This window comes from Triturus cristatus, chromosome 6 (assembly GCF_964204655.1).
Source record: "Triturus cristatus chromosome 6, aTriCri1.1, whole genome shotgun sequence".
Taxonomy (NCBI): Eukaryota; Metazoa; Chordata; class Amphibia; order Caudata; family Salamandridae; genus Triturus; species Triturus cristatus.
The window spans coordinates 1856232165-1856256113 of record NC_140589.1 but is presented as its reverse complement, the minus strand read 5'-3'; the positions used below and the strand labels follow the sequence as shown (position 1 = coordinate 1856256113).

Sequence of the window (23949 nt, the reverse complement as noted above, 5' to 3'; positions counted from 1 at the left end):
GAAGAGGGGTTAACACAATTTACATTTTAAGGTACAGTTCTATTTCTCTTTACATCATTTATAGAGTGCATGGCGAACCAAAGACATCACAGGGCTGAGTAAAAAGCAGCATCCCAACTGAGAGGACTCAACCCCTCAAGGACTGTGCTATTTATAGAACCAGGGTTTTTTGTGTTTGAAAAGCTTTATTGGTCAAAAAGTTAATACAGAGAGACATCAGCAGACAAAAGAAAGAAATTCAAATATAATATTAAAACAAGACCTAGGCTGATATCATATAGTGAAAAATAAAAGCAATTTGTGGAGTTTTATAGAGGGGGAGTAGGGAAAAAAAGGGAGGGAAGAGAAAAACAAGGAATGGGGGGAGGGAAGGGTTAATTGACACTGCAATAGAAAAGCGAAAGACCATAATATATAAGCAGAATACAATAAATAAGGCAATACACAATATTCAACCTAGCAGATTATATAACATAAGAATCATGTAAAGGAAGCAAAGAAGGACAGAGTCAGATATCTTCAAGGAGGTTTAAAATTTTCTGAATTAATATGTAAATGTTTCTATAGAGCCATTCGGTCCAAATAAGTGGTAAGAGGCAACCAGAAAAGATCCCTATAATGAGCTGGTTTACAGGAGGAGGCAAAGGCAACATCAAGTCTATGAAAGTGACAAAGAGAGTTCCACCAACATTGTATGGAGATATTCGTGAGGGATTTCCAGTTAGAAGATATGTGTTGAAATGCAAGATCAAGAATTAGGTCAAATAGACCATGGGAATGTGAGGAAAGATCTAAAGAATCAGAAAGGCTACCGATAAAGAGAAGAGGTATAGAGTGAGGAACGGAAAGAGTAAAAAAACGAGAGACATAAAACCAGTCTTTATCCCAGAATTGAGAAACTGTAGGACAGAGAAAGAAAATATGAAGAAGTTCAGCATTAGGAGAGCCCGTTGTCCAGCAATTAGAATCAGGAGAAACAGAGAAACGGGATAGAGAAAGCAGAGAAAGATAAAGTCTGTGATATAGGAATAATAGAGATTGGGTAAGAAAAGCAGAACGAGAAATTTTTAAGGACCTGGACCAAAATGTATCCCAAAGAGCGACAGACCAATCACATCCCAAGTCTGCCTCCCAAGAGAGTTCCAATTTAGACTTAACACAATCTGAGTTAGGAGATGAGAAGAATTTATAAATAAGAGAAGCTTTAGGAAGGGTAGGAAGTATCATGAGAAGAGGATGCCGGGAAACAGAAGATGATAAGGAAGGAAGGGAATAATAAATATCGATAACAATTCCCAAAAGGTGAATTTATGTAAAAAGGAGCGAGGGCAATGGAATAAGAGTTGAAATTGAGGAAAGGAGCAAGTGAAAAGGAGCAAGGGCAATGGAATAAGAGTTGAAATTGAGGAAAGGAGCAATAGAACCAGGTTTTAATCACTTTCCAGTACTTAGCTTGCTTCTATCATGCAAATCGTTGGCGGTAAGGTGTTCCAAAGCTTTGCTACATAAAAGCTGAAGGAGTTCCATCTTTTCTCATTTTTTGATAGTTGTGATAGAACCCATATGTAAATTCACAGACCTGATCAGTCTATTCGGAGTATAGGGAGTGATCAGTTATTGAAGGATAGGTGGAACATGGCCTTGCAAAGTCTGGTGTGCAATGCTCACTGATTTCAATTTCACTCTTCGGGCAGTGGAAGGCAATTAATGTCCCACAGGTATAAGGAGTTACCATTGGCCAATCGAGACACTACAAAGGCGTGAATCACCACTTGTCCCGAAGTCTGATGGAGCAAGTGTAAGGTCTTGCATACCAATTGTATCTCCTAAAACAGATAGCCACAGTTTTTGTGTTCTGGGCTTCCATGGTCAAAATATCTTCAGTCCACACCTCTAAGCTTTTCATGACAGATTTAGGGTTTGGCGGGGACCAAAGCTGATAGGCCAGCCAGACTCTTTTAGATGTTAGAATTATTCCCAAGGATCCTTAATTCTGTTTTTGATCAATTGAGTTTTAGGCAGGACTTATTCACACAGCTGGCTTTCTGCTCCAGACGTGATCCAAGATTAGATATTAAAGTAAGCAAGTCTGGGGGAAGAGAAAGCACCACCTGGTTGTCATCTGCTTACAAGACTATAGAGATTCCAAAGGAGGCTACAATATCTGCCAAAGGCTGAAGTTATATATTAAACAGTGTGTGCTAAGTGAGGACCCTGCTGTACCCCACATTCCCCCGGCAAAATGTTCAAGAAACAGTCTCTATCAAAGACTTAGAAAGTTTGTTCCTTTAGAAATGAACCCACCTACTCCAGGGCTTTGCTTGTGATACTGGCTCTATCTAAGTATGAAGTGGTCAACAGTATCAAATGCTGCACTGAGATCAAGGAGCACAGTAGCCGTTTTTGCGTCTTCCACTACTGAAACAAGAGCAGTCTCTGTATTATGCTTTGGAAAAATCCCTGTTTGTGTCTGGTGTAAGAATCAGTTATCTTTGAAAAACTTCGACAGACATCACATACTTTTCCGCCTCTTTGCTTAAATCTAAGAGCAGGGATATAGGATGAAAATTATCCAAACAGGACGAGACAGGATTAGGTTTCTTTAGGTCAGCTCTGACCACTGAAGTTTTCTATGGGTGCAGCACTATGTCTTTTTCCAGGGAGAGAGTGACCGATTCTAGAAAAATAGGAAAAATTGTTTCCATCCCTAACACAAGAATACTCATGGGTGGCGGGTCAAGAGGGGATCCTGATTTGATTTTCCCAAAAAGGATCACAAACCCATCTAAAGGAAAAGGGGGGAGTTGAGAAAGGGTGGACAAGCATCCATTCTGAATAATTTTCAATTGAGTGGAATACTTACTTTCATATTCCTTTTGGACTGATTGGTAGATGTTTACGATTTTAGAATTGAAATGCTCAGCCAGAGCATTATACCTATCTGTGGATGGTTAAGTTATGTGGACAATCCTAGTAGGCCCCAACAAGCACTTAGCAATTCTGAACATTTCCCTGGGGGGATTCACTGCATTGTTGAATTTAGTTTCAAAGAAGGAAGCCTCGGCTTGCCGAATTTCAGTGTGGTAGTTGTAGTTCCCTATTTTCTCCTGTTACAATAATTTTTTATTTTTAGTAAAATCCTTCCTCCGTGCCCTTTCTGCAATTTTGTATTCTTTTTTAGAGTTCTGAGGTGCGGAGAGTACCATGGAGGTGAATTATTTTTAGATTTTTGGATTATGGTCGTCATGGGGATAGTTTGATCTAAAGATTCAATCATTTCCGTAATCATATTAATCGCAGTTTGGGGTTCTGAATTTAAACAAGTTGAGGATAAACTTAAAATGCTTCTCTAGCTATCCTTAGACCTTGGCCTGTCTTTAACTCCTTTAAGTCTCTGGGGAGGAATAGGTCAGAGTACCTCAAGAATTATAGGGATAAAATAATGATCTGTCCAAGAGAGTGGCATCGGGTCCAAAACCTGTAATAGGGGATTGTTGTTAATTACAGGGCCCAAAAGATAGCCTCCTAAATGCATCAGGACATGGACCATCTGTTCAAGTTGGATGGCTGCTAGGTCGTGCCCAATGCTTACTGCTTGAGCAGCACTCAGTTCCTCTAAATACAGGTTCAAAAACCCCAATATTGTAAAATGGATATATTTAGTGGCCAGATTTGAGACAGTTTCCAGGAAAGATTGAATACATTGACCAGTAGGACGTGGGGGCCCAATAAACTAATATTCCTGCAAGAGTAGATGTACAAGACATTGAAATAGCAAATTCAAGACTTCCACACTCAGGTATTGCAGAAGCGTCAGTTTGACAGATAAAACTAGCCTTCAAAATTATGGTCAGAACTCCACCTTTTTTATTTTCTCCATCCTAACGTATTATATAATAATTTGGGGGAAGGGCTTGAACAGTGTTGGGGCCAATTCCCCATGAAGCCAAGTATCTCTGAGGAAACGAGCATCTGGTTTAGCAATCTCGAAAAAAGAAAAGATATACAGCTTATGACATGGAGGTGGCCTTAAGTTCAGCAAATACATTTTCCCTCCCAATTTAAATAAAGATTTACTTGCTGGCCCTTCAACGGACAAAATCTAATCACAGTTCTTACAAAGATAATCCCACTAAAACAAATTCACTATGTGACTCTCTGGGGGCTTCTCTTGACTTCATCAAAGAATCTCTGGAATAGACTTTTATGTTGGGGGTGAGGAGGCAGAGTCCCTGGCTCCATTCAGAAGTGGAGGGGCTCCGGCGGTCTTGCTGGGCAGGCTAGCAGCACGCATTTCTACACGCGCCCGCTGCCCCACCATCCTTTGTCCCTTCAGAGTCAATCACATGGTTACTAAAGTGTTGTGGAATTCCTCTTCAAACAAGTTTAAAAGATTTCCAAAGAATATCATGGTGCTTTAAACACAGCTTGCCATGCAGTCAATGTATACTTTAAAAAAGATTACATAAGAAAAACGGCCCAATGTGATGACTCGTGGTGCAGCCTCTTACTCACAGTGTGATCATTAAGACTACCCAATGAGAGTCAAATTCCATTAATTAAAGTTAAAAGATTTATCATAAATTCAATTACATATTATAAAAGTATATCATTATCAAAGGAAGACCAAAGCATCTTACAATATTAGTCCTCAACAACAAAGAGCATATAAGAATCTCAGTAGTGGCGATACAAAAAATAGGGAAAAGAATTTGGTGAATAGCTGAATGTTTTGATCCTTCTTCCCAAATATAGAAAAGATGTGCAGTATCTTCTGAATTCTACCCTATCCTAAGGATAAGGGAAAACCTTTTGACTCAAGGTAGCAAAAAAGGTGGCAATATCAGAACCTCTGTAGAAGTTCTGTAGGTAAAGAATCATGTATAGCATGACGTCACACCTTCAGAGATCTCAAGAGAGGCTGGTACCTCTCCAAGTCTAAAGGGAATCTAATTAAACCTAAGATGGGTATACTAATTAAAATGCACAAAGAACATTTGCAGAAAACCTAACCTTATACACATCATAATATGTTTTCTTGTTCCCAGATAAGAATCTGGCACCTTGAACTCTATTCTCTTATTCAAATCTTCGCTTCCAAAGCATCTTAGGTTCCGCCCTTAGTTACCAACTGGTAACACTCCCTTTGTTCTTCATTTAAATCATTTGACCTTGCTAACTCTTCCTCGACTCTCTATCTCCGAAATACAATCTGCTTTTCACTAACTAAATAACAACTGCCTTTGGTCTGCACCTGCAGAGGAGAAAAGCATGCTGAAAAACAATATTCACATTAAGGTTAAATATCTCAACGGCAAGCTTACGGCCCACCATCACTCTAACTAAACATTTCTCTTTAAAAACGTATTAGTTCTACAACCTACATATAATCCAGTAAATGTAATTTCTAATAATGAATCAAGCTATATTGTGCTGTACTCTTATATGTGGCACAATAACTAATTCATGTAATTTTAAGCAAAAATGAAAACTGGTCACAATTGATAAAGAAAGCATTAAAACACATATGATTCATTCTCACTAATCAATGGCGAATGCAGTGCATTAAATGCATTTTAGCGCATCACCTTACAATCTAAACCAACAGAAGAATATTTTTCAGTTTTTATCAGATTAACAAATTTACTTACTACTGCTGACGTGAGCATGGAACGCAGTTGCTTTGGAAGAACACGGCCTACCTCGAATTTCCAAAAAGGGGCATTCTTGTCATGAAAATGGGTCTGATTCTCACACACTGCTCACATGCCATAATCTTTACTTAATGGTGCATGTGCTCTAAACGGATGAGGGTGAAGAGCGCATAAATGGAGAGTAGAATCAGCGCATTTTACTTTGAGTGATGTAATGTTTATTTTTCTGCATCTTTGGGGGGGTTAGACGGCTATCGTTTATTTCAGCGAGTTTAAGGTGATATGCATACTCTTATTGTGTTTGTTCCTTCGATTTCAAAGATACACTCTGGTGGGTGGTTGTTGATTTACACACTAGACTAGATGTGTAATTTGGCTGAATCCAATGATACAAGTGTATACATATATTTTAATGATTACATTTGCAATTGTGTGTTCAGTTTTACTAAACATACCATTTTTGGTCATTTGAAGTTCTTCTGCTTCTCTGAATCAAAAGCATGCAATCTGGAAATCTGCCACCACAGTTCCTACACACCAGATGATCCTCCAATACATCGGCAACAATGATTTGATGCATTTGAAACTTATTTAGGAGCTATTGGTTCTCTGTGTTTCTGTCCTGAAAGGAAGACATATGTATTACTTCACTCTTTAGGATTTGAAGGAAAGGCTATTCTTAAACATCTGCCGGATTTAGTAGTAGAAGAGAGCAGAGATCTGCATGAGTATCAATAAACAGTGAAGACACTTGAAATGAGATTTATGTGATGTTCAGCTAAGGTTAGCTGTGCTCTCACTCAAAATTCCAAGAGAGTACAGCAAACAGGTGAAGATGTTGACTTGTATATTACATCCTTAAGACAATTAGTGGCTGGCTGTTGATTTGAACATTTTGGTGACAAACTTGTCAGAGACCAGCTCTTTAGTCATTGTTTAGATAAGTCTATCAGACAAAAGTTGTTGTTTATGGATATGGGTTTATTCTCAAAAATGAAATGGTCTCGAAAGAGCCAGCACTGCAGGCAGATCTATTCAATCTAAACCATGTTATTCACAGCAGGATGTGTGTTTGAGGTGTAGAAATGCTGCACACAATTTACGGGGAAGGCGGTGTCCAGCCAATATGCTGTATATAGACCCTATAATTGGTGGGGTCACTTTGCGAAGGTTTGTTAGAGTACCAAACCAAATATCACATCAAAAATCATGTTTGTTACAGATTGTTCCTCCCTGGTATAAGAGACTATTGTGGATGGCGTGTGTGATATAGTTATGGTTGTAACAAGCGATGACATAAAAAACAGGCAATCCAAATGATTTTGTTTATCCTTATGTAAATATCAACGTTGGGGATAGGTTGTTGCATTTCTTAGTGGATTTAGGAACACAAATCACTACGATAATTCATGACTTATGCAAAACCTTGTGGGGTCAAGAACCTTATTTTCTTCTGTTTAATCAGCTGTTTCCTATGCAGGACGGTGTTGGAAAATTGCCCTCTCTAAAGAGTCACCACAAACATTTTGCCATCCTGCTACTCTATTTCTGTTGGCTTTCAGACTCAGAGCACTTTACCACTGCTAACCAATGCTAAAGTGTATGTGCTGTCTCTTCTAAACATGGTAATATTTGTTCACCCCCATTTGGCATATCTAATTTCCCTAAAGTCCCTAGTAAGGTGTACTGCATGTGCCAAGGACCTGTAAATTAAAGGCTGAAGAGGGGTGAGACCCCCTGAAACCGGTCCTAGGATGCTTGTTTCCGGTCAAGGGAGGACCTGGCTTGACAGTTCAGGCTGGACTGTTCCCATGAGGCAAAGGGTCAAGACTGATTTGCATATGGCCAGGTCTTAACAGGGGTGGCATGGTGAGCAAAAGAATTATGGATTTAACCCAGATCTCTTGACTGGGGGTGAATGTTTTGATGTGTTCTGGATTTCGTCCATCAATTATGTGACTAGTGGGCCTGCAGCACTGATTGTGTCACCCACATACGTAGCCTCTTAACCATGTCTCGTGCCTGCCACTGCAGAGCCTATGTATGCACTTTTACACTGTCATATCAACCTAGCAAGAAAACCCTCTTACCAGGCCCAAACCTTCCCTGTTTATACCTATAAGGCACCCCTAAGATAGGCCTCGTATAACCCACAGGGCAGGGTGCAATGTATTTAAAAAGGAGGACATGTACTTTTAAGTTTTATATATTTTGGTGGTGCGAAACTCTCAATTTCTTTATTACTACTGCAAGGCCTATATCTCCCATAGAAAACATTGGGAATACCTTAATACATTTCTTAAGTGTAATTCCCAATTGTGAAGTGATAGACTTTTTGAGTTTGTTGTCACTTGACTCATAATTTAAAATCAAAACGTATGGTGAAGTTGGGTTTTAGATCACAGTTTAGCAAATGCCACTATTAGAAAGTTGGCATGTACCCACTTTATCCATTTGGTGCCTGCTGCCTGTCTTTGTTCAGTCTGGGTTGGGTAACAACTAGGCTTTGTATATTTCCTCTAGGCAGCCACAAACCAAGGGCTCTTAGGTGTGAATGTTGCATCTTCCTTGGAGGTTTGGAAGAAGGCACTGGGCACAGCATCACACTTACACATGAATAGGCTGGACCCTGTCCGCACACAAAGGGCTGCATACACTCCTGTAGTGAGTCTGAAGCCAGAGCAGGAAGGGCGGACCTCTGTGTACTTCAAAGCTTTATTTGAAGTCTCCTCCACTTCAAAGGCACAACTGGGTATACATACTGGACCTCTAACACCATAACATCAGTACGTTTCCAGAACTGTGACGACTCTGCCAGGAAGAAGAAGTACTGCTGTGCTGATTAAGGACCTCCACTCTGCAGGAACTGCTGTTTACTGACCTCCTGCCTTGCTGTCTTGCCTTACTGCCTCCTGCTTTCTCTCTTGCTTGGTTGAGAAGGACAGGTCCTGCAGCACTTGAACCCAGAGTGACTCCAATGGCTTTCTGGCTTGCCCTCTGTTTTCTAAGTCTCAGGGATACAAAAGACTTACCACCCTCCTGTTACAACCCTTAGACTGAACTGCTTGTTAGTCTGTCCTGCCAAGTGGTGCCACCCCAGCCTTGGACACTTGGATGTGGACCTAAGGGTGTGCTCCAGTGGAACTGGTGCACCCTCTGCTGCAAGAGCAGAATCAATGTATCACCGCTGTTGCGGGAACGGGAGCAGTGCATCACACTCGGAAGTGCCACTTCGGAACCAGCACATCTCTACCACTGCATGGAGAAGATCAACACATTGACTCTACAGCATGGAGAAACTCGGTGCATCATTTTCGGAACAACCGCACAAAGCAACCAGTATATCACTCATGGAACCTTTACATATCTGCCACTGTGTGGAGAAGATGAATGCAGCACCTCTACAGCTGTCAAGAAAACCAGCTCATTGCCTTTGGAACCACCACACATTGGAAAAGGCGCATTGCTCAGGGAACCGTCACATCACCATCGATGTGTGGAGAGATCCGGCGCATCACCCAAACTGCATGGGGATCATCAACACATCGCTCAGATGCACCATGTATCTTTATTGACGAAACCCCAGGATCAAGGTACTTTTGTTGTGTGAGCCTAAGTGGGTCCATGTATCTGGCCCACACTCAATTGTGGTCGGCTTGAAATTTTGACTTTGTCCCAGTCCAGCGTGTCTAATTAAATTGTTAGGCACTTATTGCTTCTATCCGCTATTTTTGCATTTGCATTTTATATTTAATAATACATATCTAAAGTGCATTTTAGGTGTTTTGGTTTTATTTTATTTATTAAATTAAGATCTATGTTTCTAAATTGGCTTTTACTATTATAATGTCTAAGGGCCTGATTACAAGTACAGCGGTCCATAGGACCTCCATCCTTGCGGTGGCGGGCCAACTACTGCCACCACTGTGGCACCATGTGCTGAATTAGGAGTTTTGCGGTCGGACCACCTCAGGACTGCTGCCTCTGCTGGGATCCAGGATCTCGTGCTGTTGCAGTCTAAGGCAGTAATATACTGGTGGTGCTGCTTGCCAAATCACCTCCCTTACTATGGCACTAAGCCCGCCATGAAAAGGGTGGCAGTGAGGCAACTAACTGGGTCTTAAAGGCCCCCCTGCCATCTGTCGGTGGGTACAACTTGCACCCCAGTTCAGGCACAGTATGGAATGCAAAACATGGTGCATTACATGCTGCGGCGGTCTCATGGCAGCGGTATGTCTTAAGGCTCTACTAGGTGCCTTGGACAGCCTCTGCCATGACACCACCAATGCACTGCCTCCCTGTCATGGATTACAGTTGCAATTTGGTGGGAGAGGCTCACTATGGGCTTGTCGGTCCTTCCGTCCTCGGTCGTCCGATGGCAGGCAGATGGGAGGACAACCAAACGTATAATCAGGCTGCAGGTGTTGCATGCATAATTTACACTCAAGTTAAGAGAGATCCCGGGCCACACGGTCCAGCGAGGTGATCAGTGAGGAGAGATGGTGGTCTTTTATTACCTCAAGGGCCCATGCCGCATACTGAGTGGATGGTAATGACATTTATGATGCTAATGTGGGATATCCAATGGTGACGCATATTAGTGTGTGTGGGGTTGCTCTGTCATTTTGTGGATGTTGTCAATCTGTTCTTTTTTCTTAAGGATCAGAATGGTAGACAGTAAAGAAGCATTGCAGGATACTTCCACAAGAGAGTTGGGGACAAACTTTCTTGATCCTGCTGCGTAAGAGGATTTGTTAGTCATGTACATGAGTTACCACAGAATGTTTCAATATAGGGCATTTTAAGTGCAAAGGTTAGTAACACTTTTTAAATGTAGTAGGGGGTATATTTATGAGTCTGTTGCATGGCTCTTGCACCACTCAGCGTGATGCAAGAGCGATGCAACTTAAAAATTAGATTTATGAAGCCACATTACATGGCCCTGAGTTGCTTCATGAATCTAGAGAAAGGCAAGGAAGAGCCATTGACTGTATTCATTACACTGCACCATGGAGTTGTTTCCATGGGCATTACATGGTTGTTCAAATGCTACATCCATGGATTTTGACGCATTCCCAGATTTACCAGATGCGGTAGACCTGGGAATGCATTAATTGCCTATTCTTTCCCAGGTGAGGCGTAACAAGGAGAAATATCTTTAATTCTCCTTGTTTTTTCCTCTTTCTATGTGTGCTGCATTCCATGGTGCTAGAGTGCCTGCCTTGGTCCTAGTCAGTGCTAGGTACTCAAGTGCAGGGGAAAAGGCCGGAATGCACCGTATTGACTTAAATGCGGTGTATTCCTGCCCTTTCCCTGTCACGCAGTGCAGCGCAGGAAGGTACTAGGTACTCCAGTGCAGAGGAAAAGGCCAGAATGCACCGTATTGACTTAAATGCAGTGTATTCCTGCCCTTTCCCTGTCACGCAGTGCAGCGCAGGAAGGTACTAGGTACTCCAGTGCAGGGAAAATGCAGGAATGCCCCATATTGACTTAAATGCAGTGTATTCCTGCCCTTTCCCTGTCACGCAGTGCAGCGCAGGAAGGTCCTACGTACTCCAGTGCAGGGAAAATTCAGGAATGTCCCGTATTGACTTAAATGCAGTGTATTCCTGCCCTTTCCCTGTCACGCAGTGCAGCGCAGGAAGGTACTAGGTACTCCAGTGCAGGGAAAATGCAGGAATGCCCCGTATTGACTTAAATGCAGTGTATTCCTGCCCTTTCCCTGTCACGCAGTGCAGCGCAGGAAGGAACTAGGTACTCCAGTGCAGGGAAAATGCAGGAATGCCCCGTATTGACTTAAATGCAGTGTATTCCTAGCCTTTCTCTGTCAAGCAGTGCAGCGCAGGAAGGTCCTAGGTACTCCAGTGCAGGGAAAATGCAGGAATGCCCCGTATTGACTTAAATGCAGTGTATTCCTGCCCTTTCCCTGTCACACAGTGCAGCACAGGAAGGTCCTAGGTACTCCAGTGCAGGGAAATGCAGGAATGCCCCAAATTGACTTAAATGCAGTGTATTCCTGCCCTTTCCCTGTCACACAGTGCAGCACAGGAAGGTCCTAGGTACTCCAGTGCAGGGAAAATGAAGGAATGCCCCATATTGACTTAAATGCAGTGTATTCCTGCCCTTTCCCTGTCACACAGTGCAGTGCAGGAAGGTGCCTTGCTTTGCTGCCCTGCGTGACTTGGCCATAGTTATGGCTGTTAGTGGTCTGTATAGGCAGACATTGAAATCGTGGCCTCTAGTAAGGGAGATATGTGCTGATCTCCCTAAGGATGAAGTCTTATCAGTGGGTATTACCCTGAAATCGTTCATTTCTACCTGTGATCTTTACAAATTCTGGTACTTCATTATAAGGTGGTTTCCTGGATAATTTAGTGATTGAATGTTACTCTGTTGGGGCATGTATTGGAATCGTGCCCCTTGGTTTAGGATAAGTGTGGGGAACTTCCTAGTTATATCTACTGGTACCCATTATAGTTAATTTTACCAGTAGTTTTGGATAATCTGATTCTATGGTATATAAGGTGGTTACCTGGGTTATTTAGTGGTCGAATGTTGCTGAGTAGGGATATTTATTGGAAGCATGACCCCTGGTGCAGGAGAACTATGGGGAGCTTCCTAGTTGCATCTCCTGGTACTCATTTTAATAATTTTTTTAGCAGTAGTTTTGGATAATCTGTTTCTTCATATAAGGTGGTTACCTGGGTTGTTATGTGGTTGAGAATTGTAGTTATGTCTACTGGTACGAGTGCTTCATTTGAGCCGGTGGTTGCAGGTGGGGCCCACCAGCACTCATGTTTGGGGACCAGCCCTTATTTCTCCTCATCAGGCAATGGGCAAGAGCGGGAAAAACAAAATCAGGGTGAAGGAGGAATAAGAGAAAGATGTAAAACCCATCACAAAGGAACAAAGCAGGAACATGCACGAGGGAGCTAAAGGGGTACAGTGACAGGGAGTGTGCAATAGTGGATTAAAGAGGCATTAGGTGGCATCAGGACCACCCATCCTTGGGACTGGTGGGCTTCTGAGCACAGTCTTAGCACCGGCAGGCATTCTTTCACAAATTAAGCACAGACTGCTAGATATAGTGAAACTCATTATAGTTATTTTCCCACTTGTCATGGATAATCTGAATTCTTCATTACAAGTAGGCTTTCAGGATTATGGTTTTAACTGGTGAAGCTTGTTATAACCCTATGGGTGCAAACACTGAACAACATAGTTGTACTTCTCTGTAAGATTTTTATAATACCAGCATAGGGAGTCAACACACTGCAAGTGTAGGCAGGCAGTAGGGCATTTACTGATTTTTCTAATTCAAAAGAATGGTTGAGTTAGGAGAGTTTGAGAGAAAGTGTATAGAACAGTGGGGTGGTAAGTGTCAGAAAGAGTGGTGATAGAGTAAAGAATGCTAGACAGAAAAGCAGTGGAAGGAACAGTGACAGAGTTAGGCAGGGAAGAGTAAAGAGGGAAGTGTGCTAGAGTGAAAAACTGCAAAACAAAAGTGCAGAGAAGACTGATGAGAGGTACAGTAAGGAGCAGTAGAGAGAGTACTGTGGGAGAAGAAAACATAAGAATAGTTGAAGAGACAGGAGAAGAGGGGGAGGGGATACTATGTGATACACCTGATTTACAAGAGCCAGTTGTTTGGTAAAGCTGCAGCTATGTGCAGTTCCTCTGAAGATGTTTGATGCTTTTTCAATCCCCTTAATTCCAAAGGAGTCAAACCATCTATAAGGATAGCTCAGTGTGAATATATGTGATCAGCCTATGGCAGTTATGCTGATAGCCCAGAAGGGCTGTGTTTCTAATTCAGAATGCTAATAATCCTGATTGTGTGTTACAGATGTACCGCATCTGGGCAGATGCCCCCGCATAAATATCATGTGCAAGCAGCCGCTGCCTCCCCCAGAGTGCCAGAGCGACAGCGAGTGCCCTCAGACTCAGAAGTGCTGCGACTTCTGCGGGAAGAAATGTCTAGATGCTGAGTTCGGTAAAGTATCCTCAGAATCCTACCTTCCTACTTTTCCAAAAATAGAGTTAAGATAGTTAGGGAGAAGGCGTACAGAGCAGTGAGGTGGAAGATAGTAGAAAGAAGAGTGGTTCAATGAAGAGTGACAGAGTGCAGAATGGCAGAGGGAAGAGCAGTGGAAAGAAGAGTGATAATTTGATAGAGCGGTAGAATGAAGAGTGGTGGAGCGTAGACAGGTGAGTGAAGAGTGGTGTGAAAGGGGAGGGGTTTTGTGAAATGTTCAGGGTGAAGAGCACTAGAGTCAAACACAGTAAAATGAGGAGTGGCAGAGAAGAGCGGTAGACAGAAGAGAGGTAGAGTGAAGTGTCACAGAGAGAATAGTGTGGGAGAGACAATGTAAGAATAGTAGAAGGAGAGGAGAGGATGTCAGGGGGAGGGGCATCATGTGCAACTCATTAAAAGGTGCCATGCAAGAGCTACAGTCATATGTAGTTCTTTGTAGGATGTTGGGCACCTTGTATTCCCCTTTATTTCAAAGGAGTCAAACCATCTATAAGGATAATTCAGTGTGAAGATCTGTGAGCAGCCTGTGACAGTTGTGCTGGTAGTCCAGGAGGGCTGTGTTTCTAATTCAGAAGGTTAACAATCCTGATTGTGTGTTGCAGATGCACCGCATTCTGGCACATGCCCCCACAGAAAAGCCAAGTGCAAGCTGCCACTCCCTCCCCCATAGTGCCAGACCGACAGCAAGTGCCCAAAGTCTCAGAAGTGCTGCGACTTCTGTGGAAAGAAATGTTTAGATGGTGTGAGAGGTAAAATATGCTCAGAATCCTACCTTCTAGGATTTCAGGAGTCAACTACGAAGCTCTATTGCTTCTTTTCCACATAACACACCCAAAAAACTTTTGAATGAGTTGTTGCGATATTGAAGAGCCGCATAATATAATACTACATATAATAGCATCTTTGTCTTGCTTTGCACCACTTAAAAAATGAACTTGAATGTAAATTTAAAAAAAAACTTCTGAATACTTAAGCATTTTTCTACTTATTCACCACAACATTTTCACTGAGTTTAAGAACAAAAGCATTCTATTCCATAGTGTCTTCCTGTCGCCCCTAAGTAATCATGGTTCAGCCACACTTTCCACTGAAAAGGCCTTTGTTTTTGCCCATAACTTTGGCACTCCTAAGTGAGTAGGAGTCAAATGTGGCACTCGCCCAGACCTCACACACCAGATGTATGGGATGAGCATTTCTCCCTAATAGCATCGCTTTCTTTTTAATTGTATCCCTATCCCATTTTATCTGTCATTAAAAATCACATCCAATTTTCTTCTGGGATTAGAAATAATTTTAAACTCACCTCACACTTCACTACTGCCTTTAGGCAGACAGGTGACCTCCATGAAGATGGACGCTCTTTCACTTGGAGAACGGGACACTCAAATAAAGATGATGCGATGATGATGCGACCCACAAAATCAACCCAATTGGGGCAAACATACTGCTTTGAGGTCGAATATGTGTATGAAGGTCTTGAATGAAATCCTGATGATGATGATGAAGTATTTATTAAGCGCACAATACCCAAGGGTGTCTAGGTGCTAAACCGTGAAGGCAGGCGGATGCAGCTAGATGGATTAGGCATTGTGCCCAAACATCCAAGTTTTAGACCCTCTCTGAATTTTAGCAACTGTTTCTTTTTTTGAGTGAAGTTGGTAGCGAGTTCCAAAGTTTGGTTGTTGTGTTGGTAAAGCTCTTACTACCCCATCTGGCCCTTTTTATTCTTGTGATGACAAGATTCCCAAGCTCAGCTGATCTGAGAGATCTTGCTGGGATGTAGGGTTTAAAACGGTTAGTCAGTTGCATTGCCCCTAAGTTGTTTTACACTGGATCCGTTTTGCCACAGGCCGCCAGTAGGGACTCACCAGGGCATTGGTCACAGAGGTAAACTTAGAGATGATCAAAAGTACTCTTGCTGCAGCATTTTGAACAGTCTGTAATTTGTGGATACTGAGTTTGGATGCGCTGGTATAAGACCTGGGGTCACCAAGCCCTAAGGGGGTAACGTGACTCGAGCGGCTGGGCACCCAAAGGCTTTTGTGTAAAGCGACCATACAACACACACCCAGGAAACGCACACAATAAGGGACGCCACACTGTAGGGTTTGCAAATAACTCAAGTTTATCCAAGCAGTTAGATGTAAATGCAGTTCCTCATATATAAATGCGGTTCATGAGATATAAATGCAGTTCATGCGATATAAATGCAGTTCATGAGATATAAATGCAGTTCATGCAATATAAAAGCAGTTCATGAGATATAAATGCAGTTCATGAGATATAATGGCATGGCTCACATAGATTAGCATTTGATTCACCGGCATCCTATTCACCAGCACTTTCCCCAGAGGCCCTAGGCCACCTTTGTATATCCTAACCTTGGTTGTAAGGGCTGGGGATTGTAGCGCCACACCTGGGGACACGCAGGGACTCAGGTCAGACTCAGGTCAGACTCAGGTCAGACTTTGCGGGCTTCCCGCTACCCCTGGTACCCTTCGCGCCTCAGTGGGCGATTTCCGCGCTATACGCGTCAATCTGGCCTGGTACACCTTTGGACAAAGCCTACGAACACAGCACTACTCGTAATAACTAAGCAGTGGACACTTCTGAGTAGAGCCTACGATCATAACGCTACTCGTAATAATTAAGCATTGGACACTTCTGAGTAGAGCCTACGATCATAACGCTACTCGTAATAATTAAGCATTGGACACTTCTGAGTAGAGCCTACGATCATAACGCTACTCGTAATATCTAAGCATTGAACATTTCGGAGCAGAGCCTGCGAACATAGCGCTACTTGTAACATCTAAGCATTGAACACTTCGGAGCAGAGCCTGCGAACATAGCGCTACTCGTAACATCTAAGTATTGAACACTTCAGAGCTGAGCCTGCGAACATAGCGCGACTCGTAATTTATCAGACTGAAGCACTTATGAGCAGAGCCTACAACCACAGCGCCACTCGTAATATACCAGCATCCGGCCCTTCTGGGCAGTTCACGGAGCACAACGATACTCATAATGAGCAAGCCTCCCGTACTCCAGTGCAGTTCGTGGGGCACAACGCTACTCGACAGTCTTGTAGGAAGGGGCAATCCCTCGGAGGGGTGTCACAGTCTGGGGTGAACGGGGGAACTCCCACGGAGGGGAACCAGGGTCTCAGGGTGCGGTGCCGCTCCCGGTCTGTAGGGGGCGCACCTGGGTCCGTCCCAAGCCTCCCGGCTTACCTTGATCTCGACGTCTCGAGGCGTTCAACCATGCTCCGGACTCCGCAGTCGATTCTTCCGCGACGGGGGCAGGCCACGGCCTCACGCACCTCCTCCAGCAGCTGCGACGGCAGCGACGGGACCCCGGGCTTCTCCGTGGGCCTCTACACGATGAGGGGGCACCCTTCAGGCTTCCGGGCCGCGACGGTGAGCGCGCTCTAGCCCCTGCGCCAGGGGGGGTCAAATTAAGCGGAGAGTTCCACGCTCGACGGGGCTTGCTGCAGGGGATCCCCGGCCAGGTCAGGGAGCGCAGGGGTCACAGCGCTAATACCTGGTCAATCCCCAGCAATTCCACAATCAGCTTGGCATATGGTTTTCGTGTTCAGGTTGTGACAGGAAGTCGCAGCATTCAGTTTCAGCATGCGGTCGTGTCATGAGGGTTCAGCATTCAGTTTCTGCAATCAGTTGCCATATGAAGTCTTGATGGCGCAGATGTCTCTGGCGCCCTTGGGGGATTCTGTTCCTGGGGGGTAGGGATTGAGTTGGCGACTAGGTCCTTCCTAGTAAGGCTGGGCAGAGGTTCCCTGAGTCCTCCTACTGCTGGGCAAGATCAGTGGGCTTTACAGGATCCCTCACTCACTTAAGAGGCAGCACCTAAATCCTGTCACTCTCAGAGGCATAAGTCCCTGGCTAGGCCCTACCGCCTAACACTCCTGCGTGGATTCTCCAGCTCTGCTTTACCCCACTGGCCAACTGACTAGAAAAAGTTCCCTCCCTCTGTTAAGTATCCCTAGGTCAGGTGACCTCTATCCAAGGCAGCAAAAGTAAAAACCACACCTCCCTTCTAGAAGGTTCCAGCATATTCCAGGAGCTTCCCCATTCTACCTATGGGACAAAAAAGGCGGGCTGGTGTCGCAACATTAATGTGGGGTCCCAGCCAGCTCCTGGCAGCTAGGGTGCTACTAATGAAGACCACTCTGCAGTAGCAGGTGCCTGTGGCAGCCATCTTGGGAGAAGGGAGCACCTGCACCTTAACACTGATTGGCAGTGAAAAGGCGCCCGGAGACCTAAGTCCAACATCAAAATGAGGGTGGAAAAAGTGAGGCACGATCAAAAATGGAGGGGGAGACCACCCTAGGGCTGACAGGTCTAACACGCATCTCCCCCAGCCGAAAGAGGGGAGAGCTACCCAACCTCTCGGGAGTTCTCATCGCTAAGGCTGAAAAACCTGGAGAGACCGTCAGCATTGGCGTGGTCAACTCCGGGTCGATGTTCCACCCGAAAGTCCATCCCCTGTAGGGAAATGGACCACCTCAACAACTTGGAGTTTTCGCCTCTCATCTGCATGAGCCAGCGAAGGGGCCGGTGGTCGGTCTGAATGAGGAAGTGAGTTCCAAGGAGATATGGCCTCAACTTCTTCAGAGCCCAGACCACCCCAAAGGCTTCTCTCTCAATGGTGCTCCATCGCCGTTCCCGAGGGAGGAGTCTTCTGGATATGAAGGCCACTGGTTGATCTTGGCCCTCGGTGTTGAGTTGCGAGAGCACCGCACCTATGCCGTGCTCTGAGGCGTCTGTCTGTACAATGAACTCCTTACCAAAATCTGGAGTTGCGAGTACTGGAGCGGTACACATCGCATGTTTCAGCGTGTCAAATGCCTCCTGGCAAGCAGCTGTCCATATAACCTTGCAAGGTTGTTTCTTTGAGGTCAATTCCGTCAAGGGGGTTACGATGGTACCATATCCCTTGACGAACCGACGGTAATACCCAGTGAGGCTGAGGAAAGCTCGGACCTCTGTTTGGGTCTTGGGGGGCTCCCAAGCCAAGATGGTCTCTATTTTGGCCTGGAGGGATTGCACCTTACCTCCGCCCACCAGGTGTCCCAGGTACACGACAGATCACTGTCCAACCTGGCACTTGCTGGCTTTAATGGTTAGGCCAGCGCGTTGCATGGCCTGCAATTCCTCCTGGAGGTGCTGCAGATGGTCCTCCCAGGTGCTGCTGAAGACAGCTATGTCATCCAGGTATGCCACTGAGAAGGACTCCAGACCAGATAGTACCTGATTCACTAACCGCTGGAATGTGGCTGGAGCATTTTTGAGCCCAAAGGGCATTACTCGAAACTGAAAGTGGCCCTCGGGGGTGGAGAATGCTGTCTTCTCCCTTGCTCCATCGGCCATGGCAATCTGCCAATATCCGGATGTCAGGTCAATGATGCTGAGGTACCGGGCTGCTCCCAGCCGGTCCACCAGCTCGTCCGCTCGTGGGATGGGGTGAGCATCTGTCTTCGTGACAGAGTTCAACCCCCTGTAGTCCACACAAAACCGAAGTTCCGGTGTGGTACCCGGTGGGGCCGCTTTCGGCATCAACACCACCGGACTAGCCCACGGGCTGCTGGAAGGTTCTATCACCCCCAGCTCCAGCATCTTGGCTACCTCACGCTGGATGCTATCCTTCACTCGGTCAGAGAGCCGGTAAGACTTGTTCTTCACCGTGGGGCTGTCCCCTGTGTCCACATCATAGGTACACAGATGAGTGATTCCAGGCGTGAGGGAGAACAACGAGGCGAACTGTCCCAGGACATGGCGGCAGTCCCTCTGTTGCTCTGGGGTCAACGATGGGGAAAGGACTACACCTTCTACCGAGCCATCCTTCTCCTGTACCGCTAGAAGGTCAGGAAGAGCTTCACTCTCTTCCTCTTCGCTCCCATCCGTCACCATAAGGAGAGCAAGCTCTGATCGCTCATGGTGCGGCTTCAGGCGGTTGACGTGGAATACCCTCAGGGGCTGTCGGGGGGTCTTTAGATCAACTACGTATGTGGTCTGGCCTCGTCGCTCCACAATGTCATACGGACCAGTCCACCGGTCCTGGAGGGCACAAAGCTCCCCAGGTTCCATGACCCACACCTTCTGTCCAACGTCCAACTCGACCGTCCGAGCGTTGCGGTCGTACCACTCCTTCATAACGGTCTGGCTAGCCTCTAGGTTCTCTGAGGCCGCCTTCCACAGCTTGGCCATCTGGCTGCGGAATGCCAGCATGTAGCTGACAATGTCACGGGGAAGCTTCTGTGAAGTCTTCTCCCACCCCTCCTTCACTAAGCTGAGGGGACCCCTAATGGTATGGCCATAGAGCAACTCAAACGGGCTGAACCCGACTCCCTTCTGCGGTACCTCCCAGTAGGAGAACAACAAGCAGGGGAGGAGGACGTCCCATTTACGCCTCAAGCCCTCTGGCAGGCTTCGGATCATTCCCTTCAAGGTTTTGTTAAAGCGCTCTACGAGCCCGTTAGTCTGGGGATGGTAAGGAGTGGAGAACCGGTAGGTCACTCCACACTCCTTCCACATGGCCTGCATATAGGCCGACATGAAATTCGTGCCTCTGTCCGACACCACAACCTTGGGGAATCCCACTCGGGTAAAAATCCCCAACAGTGCCAGAGCCACCACCGGTGCAGTGATGGTCCTCATAGGAATAGCCTCTGGGTACCTAGTGGCATGGTCCACCAAGAACAGAATGAACCGGTGTCCCGCTGCGGTCGGAGGGTCCAACGGCCCAACAATGTCTATGCCGACCCTCTCAAAAGGGGTCCCGACCACCGGGAGCAGTTCCAACGGGACCTTCAATTTAGTCCCAGTCTTGCCACTTGCCTGACAAGAGTTACAGGTCTTACAAAAGGTGTCTGAGGCGATCCTCATCCTGGGCCAATAAAAATGTGGGACCAACCGTGCAAAGGTTTTGTCCTGACCCAGATGTCCGGCTAAGGGTATCTCGTGCGCTAACTCCAGCAGGAAGGCCCGGTAACATTGGGGGACCACTATGGCCCTCGAAGATCCATGTACCGGCACCTTAGGCTCACTGTACAGGAGACCATCCTCCCAATACACATGATATCTGCCCGCCTCCTGACTGGCCACTTGGGCTTCGGCCTGTCGCCGCATGCCTTCAAGCATGGGGCACGCCCTTTGTGCCTGACAAAATTCCTCCCGGGTAGGCCCTCCTTCCACATGCCAGTCGGCAAGGGTCGGCAAGTCCCCCACGGGAACGACATAACCTCCGCGGACTCCGGGCGCACCTCTGCGGCCTCCCCATCCATCTCACGGGGCGTGTCCTCTACCACCTTCTTCTTTCCACACTTGGCGTTGGGTTGGGCCATGATTCCAGGCTCCAACCCGGGTTGAGTTCCATGCCGGGCAGCCATGGACCGCGTGACTACGCAAGTCCACCCTGGTAATCCCAGCATCTCGGTATGAGCTCGAAACTCTACATCTCTCCATTTGGTGTGCTCCAGGTCGTTCCCTAGCAAGCACCCCACAGGCAAGGCAGGGCTCACCGCAACTCTCAGTAGGCCTTTGACTCCTCCCCACTCAAATGGAACACGAGCCACTGGATAGTGACTCACACTGCCGTCAGCCAATACGGCCGGATGGAACTCCTTGGGGACTACTTGGTCTGGGGACACCAGCCGCCTCACTACGGTGGTCATGCTGGCACCTGTGTCCCTCAGAGCCTCCACATCCTCCCCGTTAAATCTCACCCTCTGCTGATATTTAGCAGTGTTCGGAGGCAGGGACACTACGGGGACCATCTCTCTATCCCCGAGTGAAACCAGGGTCAGGCCTGTCCACTCCCCTTCCCTATCTAAGGGCAGCTCCACCCCAAGCGCTACACTACTTACCCCGGGACTCTTCCCGCCCGTTGGGGCTGGGGGTCTCTTGCAACACTTGGGATCTCCTTTGTAGTGTCCAATTTCCCCACATTCATAGCACCTCACAATCCTTGGCTGCTGACTCCTGTCAGGGTAAGTGGGTTTTGTGGAATTGGACGGGGTGTGGTTCCTACTCCTTTCCCAAACTTATTTTGGGGGCCTTTTGAGAACTCCACCTTTTTATCTCCCCCCTCTTTCTTCTGGGGGAAACCCTGTCCACCTTTCGAGCCATCTCCCCAGCGACCCTTGTGAAACACCCGGGTGCTCACCCAAATATCCGCCTCCTCCGCAAGCTCATGGGGATCCGTTAACTTGCGGTCCACCAGATGTTGGCGCAGCTCCGGAAAGCACTTATCCAAGAGGTGCTCCCTTAAACAAAGATTGTACACCCCTTGGTAGTCCTGAACCTCGCTGCCACGCACCCAACTATCTAGTGCCTTACGGGCATAGTCAAAAAAATCCACCCAATTCTGTGTGGACAGCTTATGGCTGCCACGAAACTTCTGCCTATACCTCTCGGGGTTGAGACCAAATTTCTTTAGCAAGGCCTCTTTCATGGGGGCATACCTGACCTGATCCGCCTTGGCTAAGTATAACAGGGTGTCCCTGACATTGGGAGGTATATAGCGATATAGGCCACCTCCCCAATTGCTCTCGGGTACCCCATGGGCTGTCAAGGCCACATCGTATGCCTCCAACTACTTGGCAATATCATCCCCCACTGTGTAATTGGCAATGACTTCTTTGGGCAAATAACATTTTGACTCTTGGGGATCTCTTGGTACGCTGCCACCATTGTCCTTATTGGACGCATTTAACTGGAGGGCGCACAGCTCCAACTCCTTCAGCTGAAGCTTGTGCGCCAGCTTCTTTTCCTCCATTGCCCATCTCTTGTTTTCTCTCTCTTGTTCCAGTTTGGCCAATTCCCTTTCTCTCTCCTGTTCCAACTTGGCCAGCTCCCACTTTAACTGCCTCTCGTCCCTCCTGTCCTCATACTCCTCTGAAGACGCGCTCCTCCTAGACCCTGTCCTACTGCTGGCCCCAGAACGTCTCCCTGGGGGCACATTTTCAGACACATCTCCATTTAGTATGTCTAGTACTTCCTGGGCGCTCTCCTCCTGAGGTGCATCTGGCGCCTCCTGTCCCTCATCCTCTCTCCCCTCTGGGTGGGCCTCTACCCATGCCCTTAAGGCGGTACGGAGTTCCGGTCCTTTGGCCCTCCGCACCCCAGGCACCCCCATCCCCTGCCCGAATTCTCTCAGCTGCCTTACAGTGTACCCCTCGAGGTCAGCTAACCAGAACTCCATCGCGACAGGTGGGGACCTAGATATCAAGGAAGAAAAATTCTAGGATATGGGTGACAGTTTCAAGCTAACCAGGATTTTTACACCCTCAGTCTGGACAGTGGAATGCAATCAGTGCAGTAATAAACAGTTGCAGAGCTTAAATACAATAGGCGTTTGATTGTGGCGCCCTCCGCTTCACGGAAGGGTGCTGTATGGTCACAGGTCCTAATCCCACCGCTCGCCAACAATGTAAGACCTGGGGTCACCGGGCCCTAAGGGGGTAACGTGACTCGAGCGGGTGGGCACTCGAAGGCTTAAGTGTAAAGCGACCATACAACACACACATCCCCTGAAGCAGGAAACGCACACAATAATGGACGCCACACAGTAGGTTCAATGAAAATCAATCAAGTTTATCTAAGCAGTTAGATGCAAATGCAGTTCATTAGATGGCAATGGGCATTACTTGAGTACATTAGCGTTAGATTCACCAGCATTTCATTATGCTGCCATAGGCAATACCTGAATACATTAGCGTCAGATTCACCAGCAATTCATTATGTTGCAATAGGCAGTACCTGAATACATTAGTGTCAGAGTCACCAGCAATTCATCATAGTTCCATTGGCAATACCTGCCGAACCTGGCGGAGTGGTAAACTCATCGGTTAACCAGCGCGCTGCGCCCCTCCCACCACTAGCATTTCAATCTGCCGTGGGCACCTCGCGCGGTATCTAGCAATTATCAGCGCTTTGACATAGAACTGGAAAACGTAGCGCCACACCTGGAAGACTACATATCGCTACTCAGGACATGACTAGCGCTTCAGTGCAGAACTTGAGGACCCAGCGCTACTCGTAATAACCAGGCATTAAGTACTTCAGAGCAGGACTGGAGAACACAGCGCTACTCGTAATAAACAGGCATTAAGCACTTCAGAGCAGAACTTGAGAACACAGCGCTACTTGTAATAAACAGGCATTAAGCACTTCAGAGCAGAACTTGAGAACACAGCGCTACTCGTACTAATCATCATTAAGCACTTCAGAGCAGAACTTG

At 46.3% G+C, this 23949-nt stretch overlaps 1 protein-coding gene across 1 annotated transcript in view; it reads left to right on the top strand.

Moving 5' to 3' along the window:
* The window catches only part of LOC146822204 (uncharacterized), a 229168-nt gene that overhangs the window by 163255 nt on the left and 41964 nt on the right, over positions 1 to 23949 (top strand). The window contains exon 4 of the mRNA XM_085613334.1: positions 13501 to 13647. Coding sequence (XP_085469460.1) covers positions 13501 to 13647 — 147 coding nt within the window. The remainder of the gene's footprint in view (positions 1 to 13500; positions 13648 to 23949) is intronic.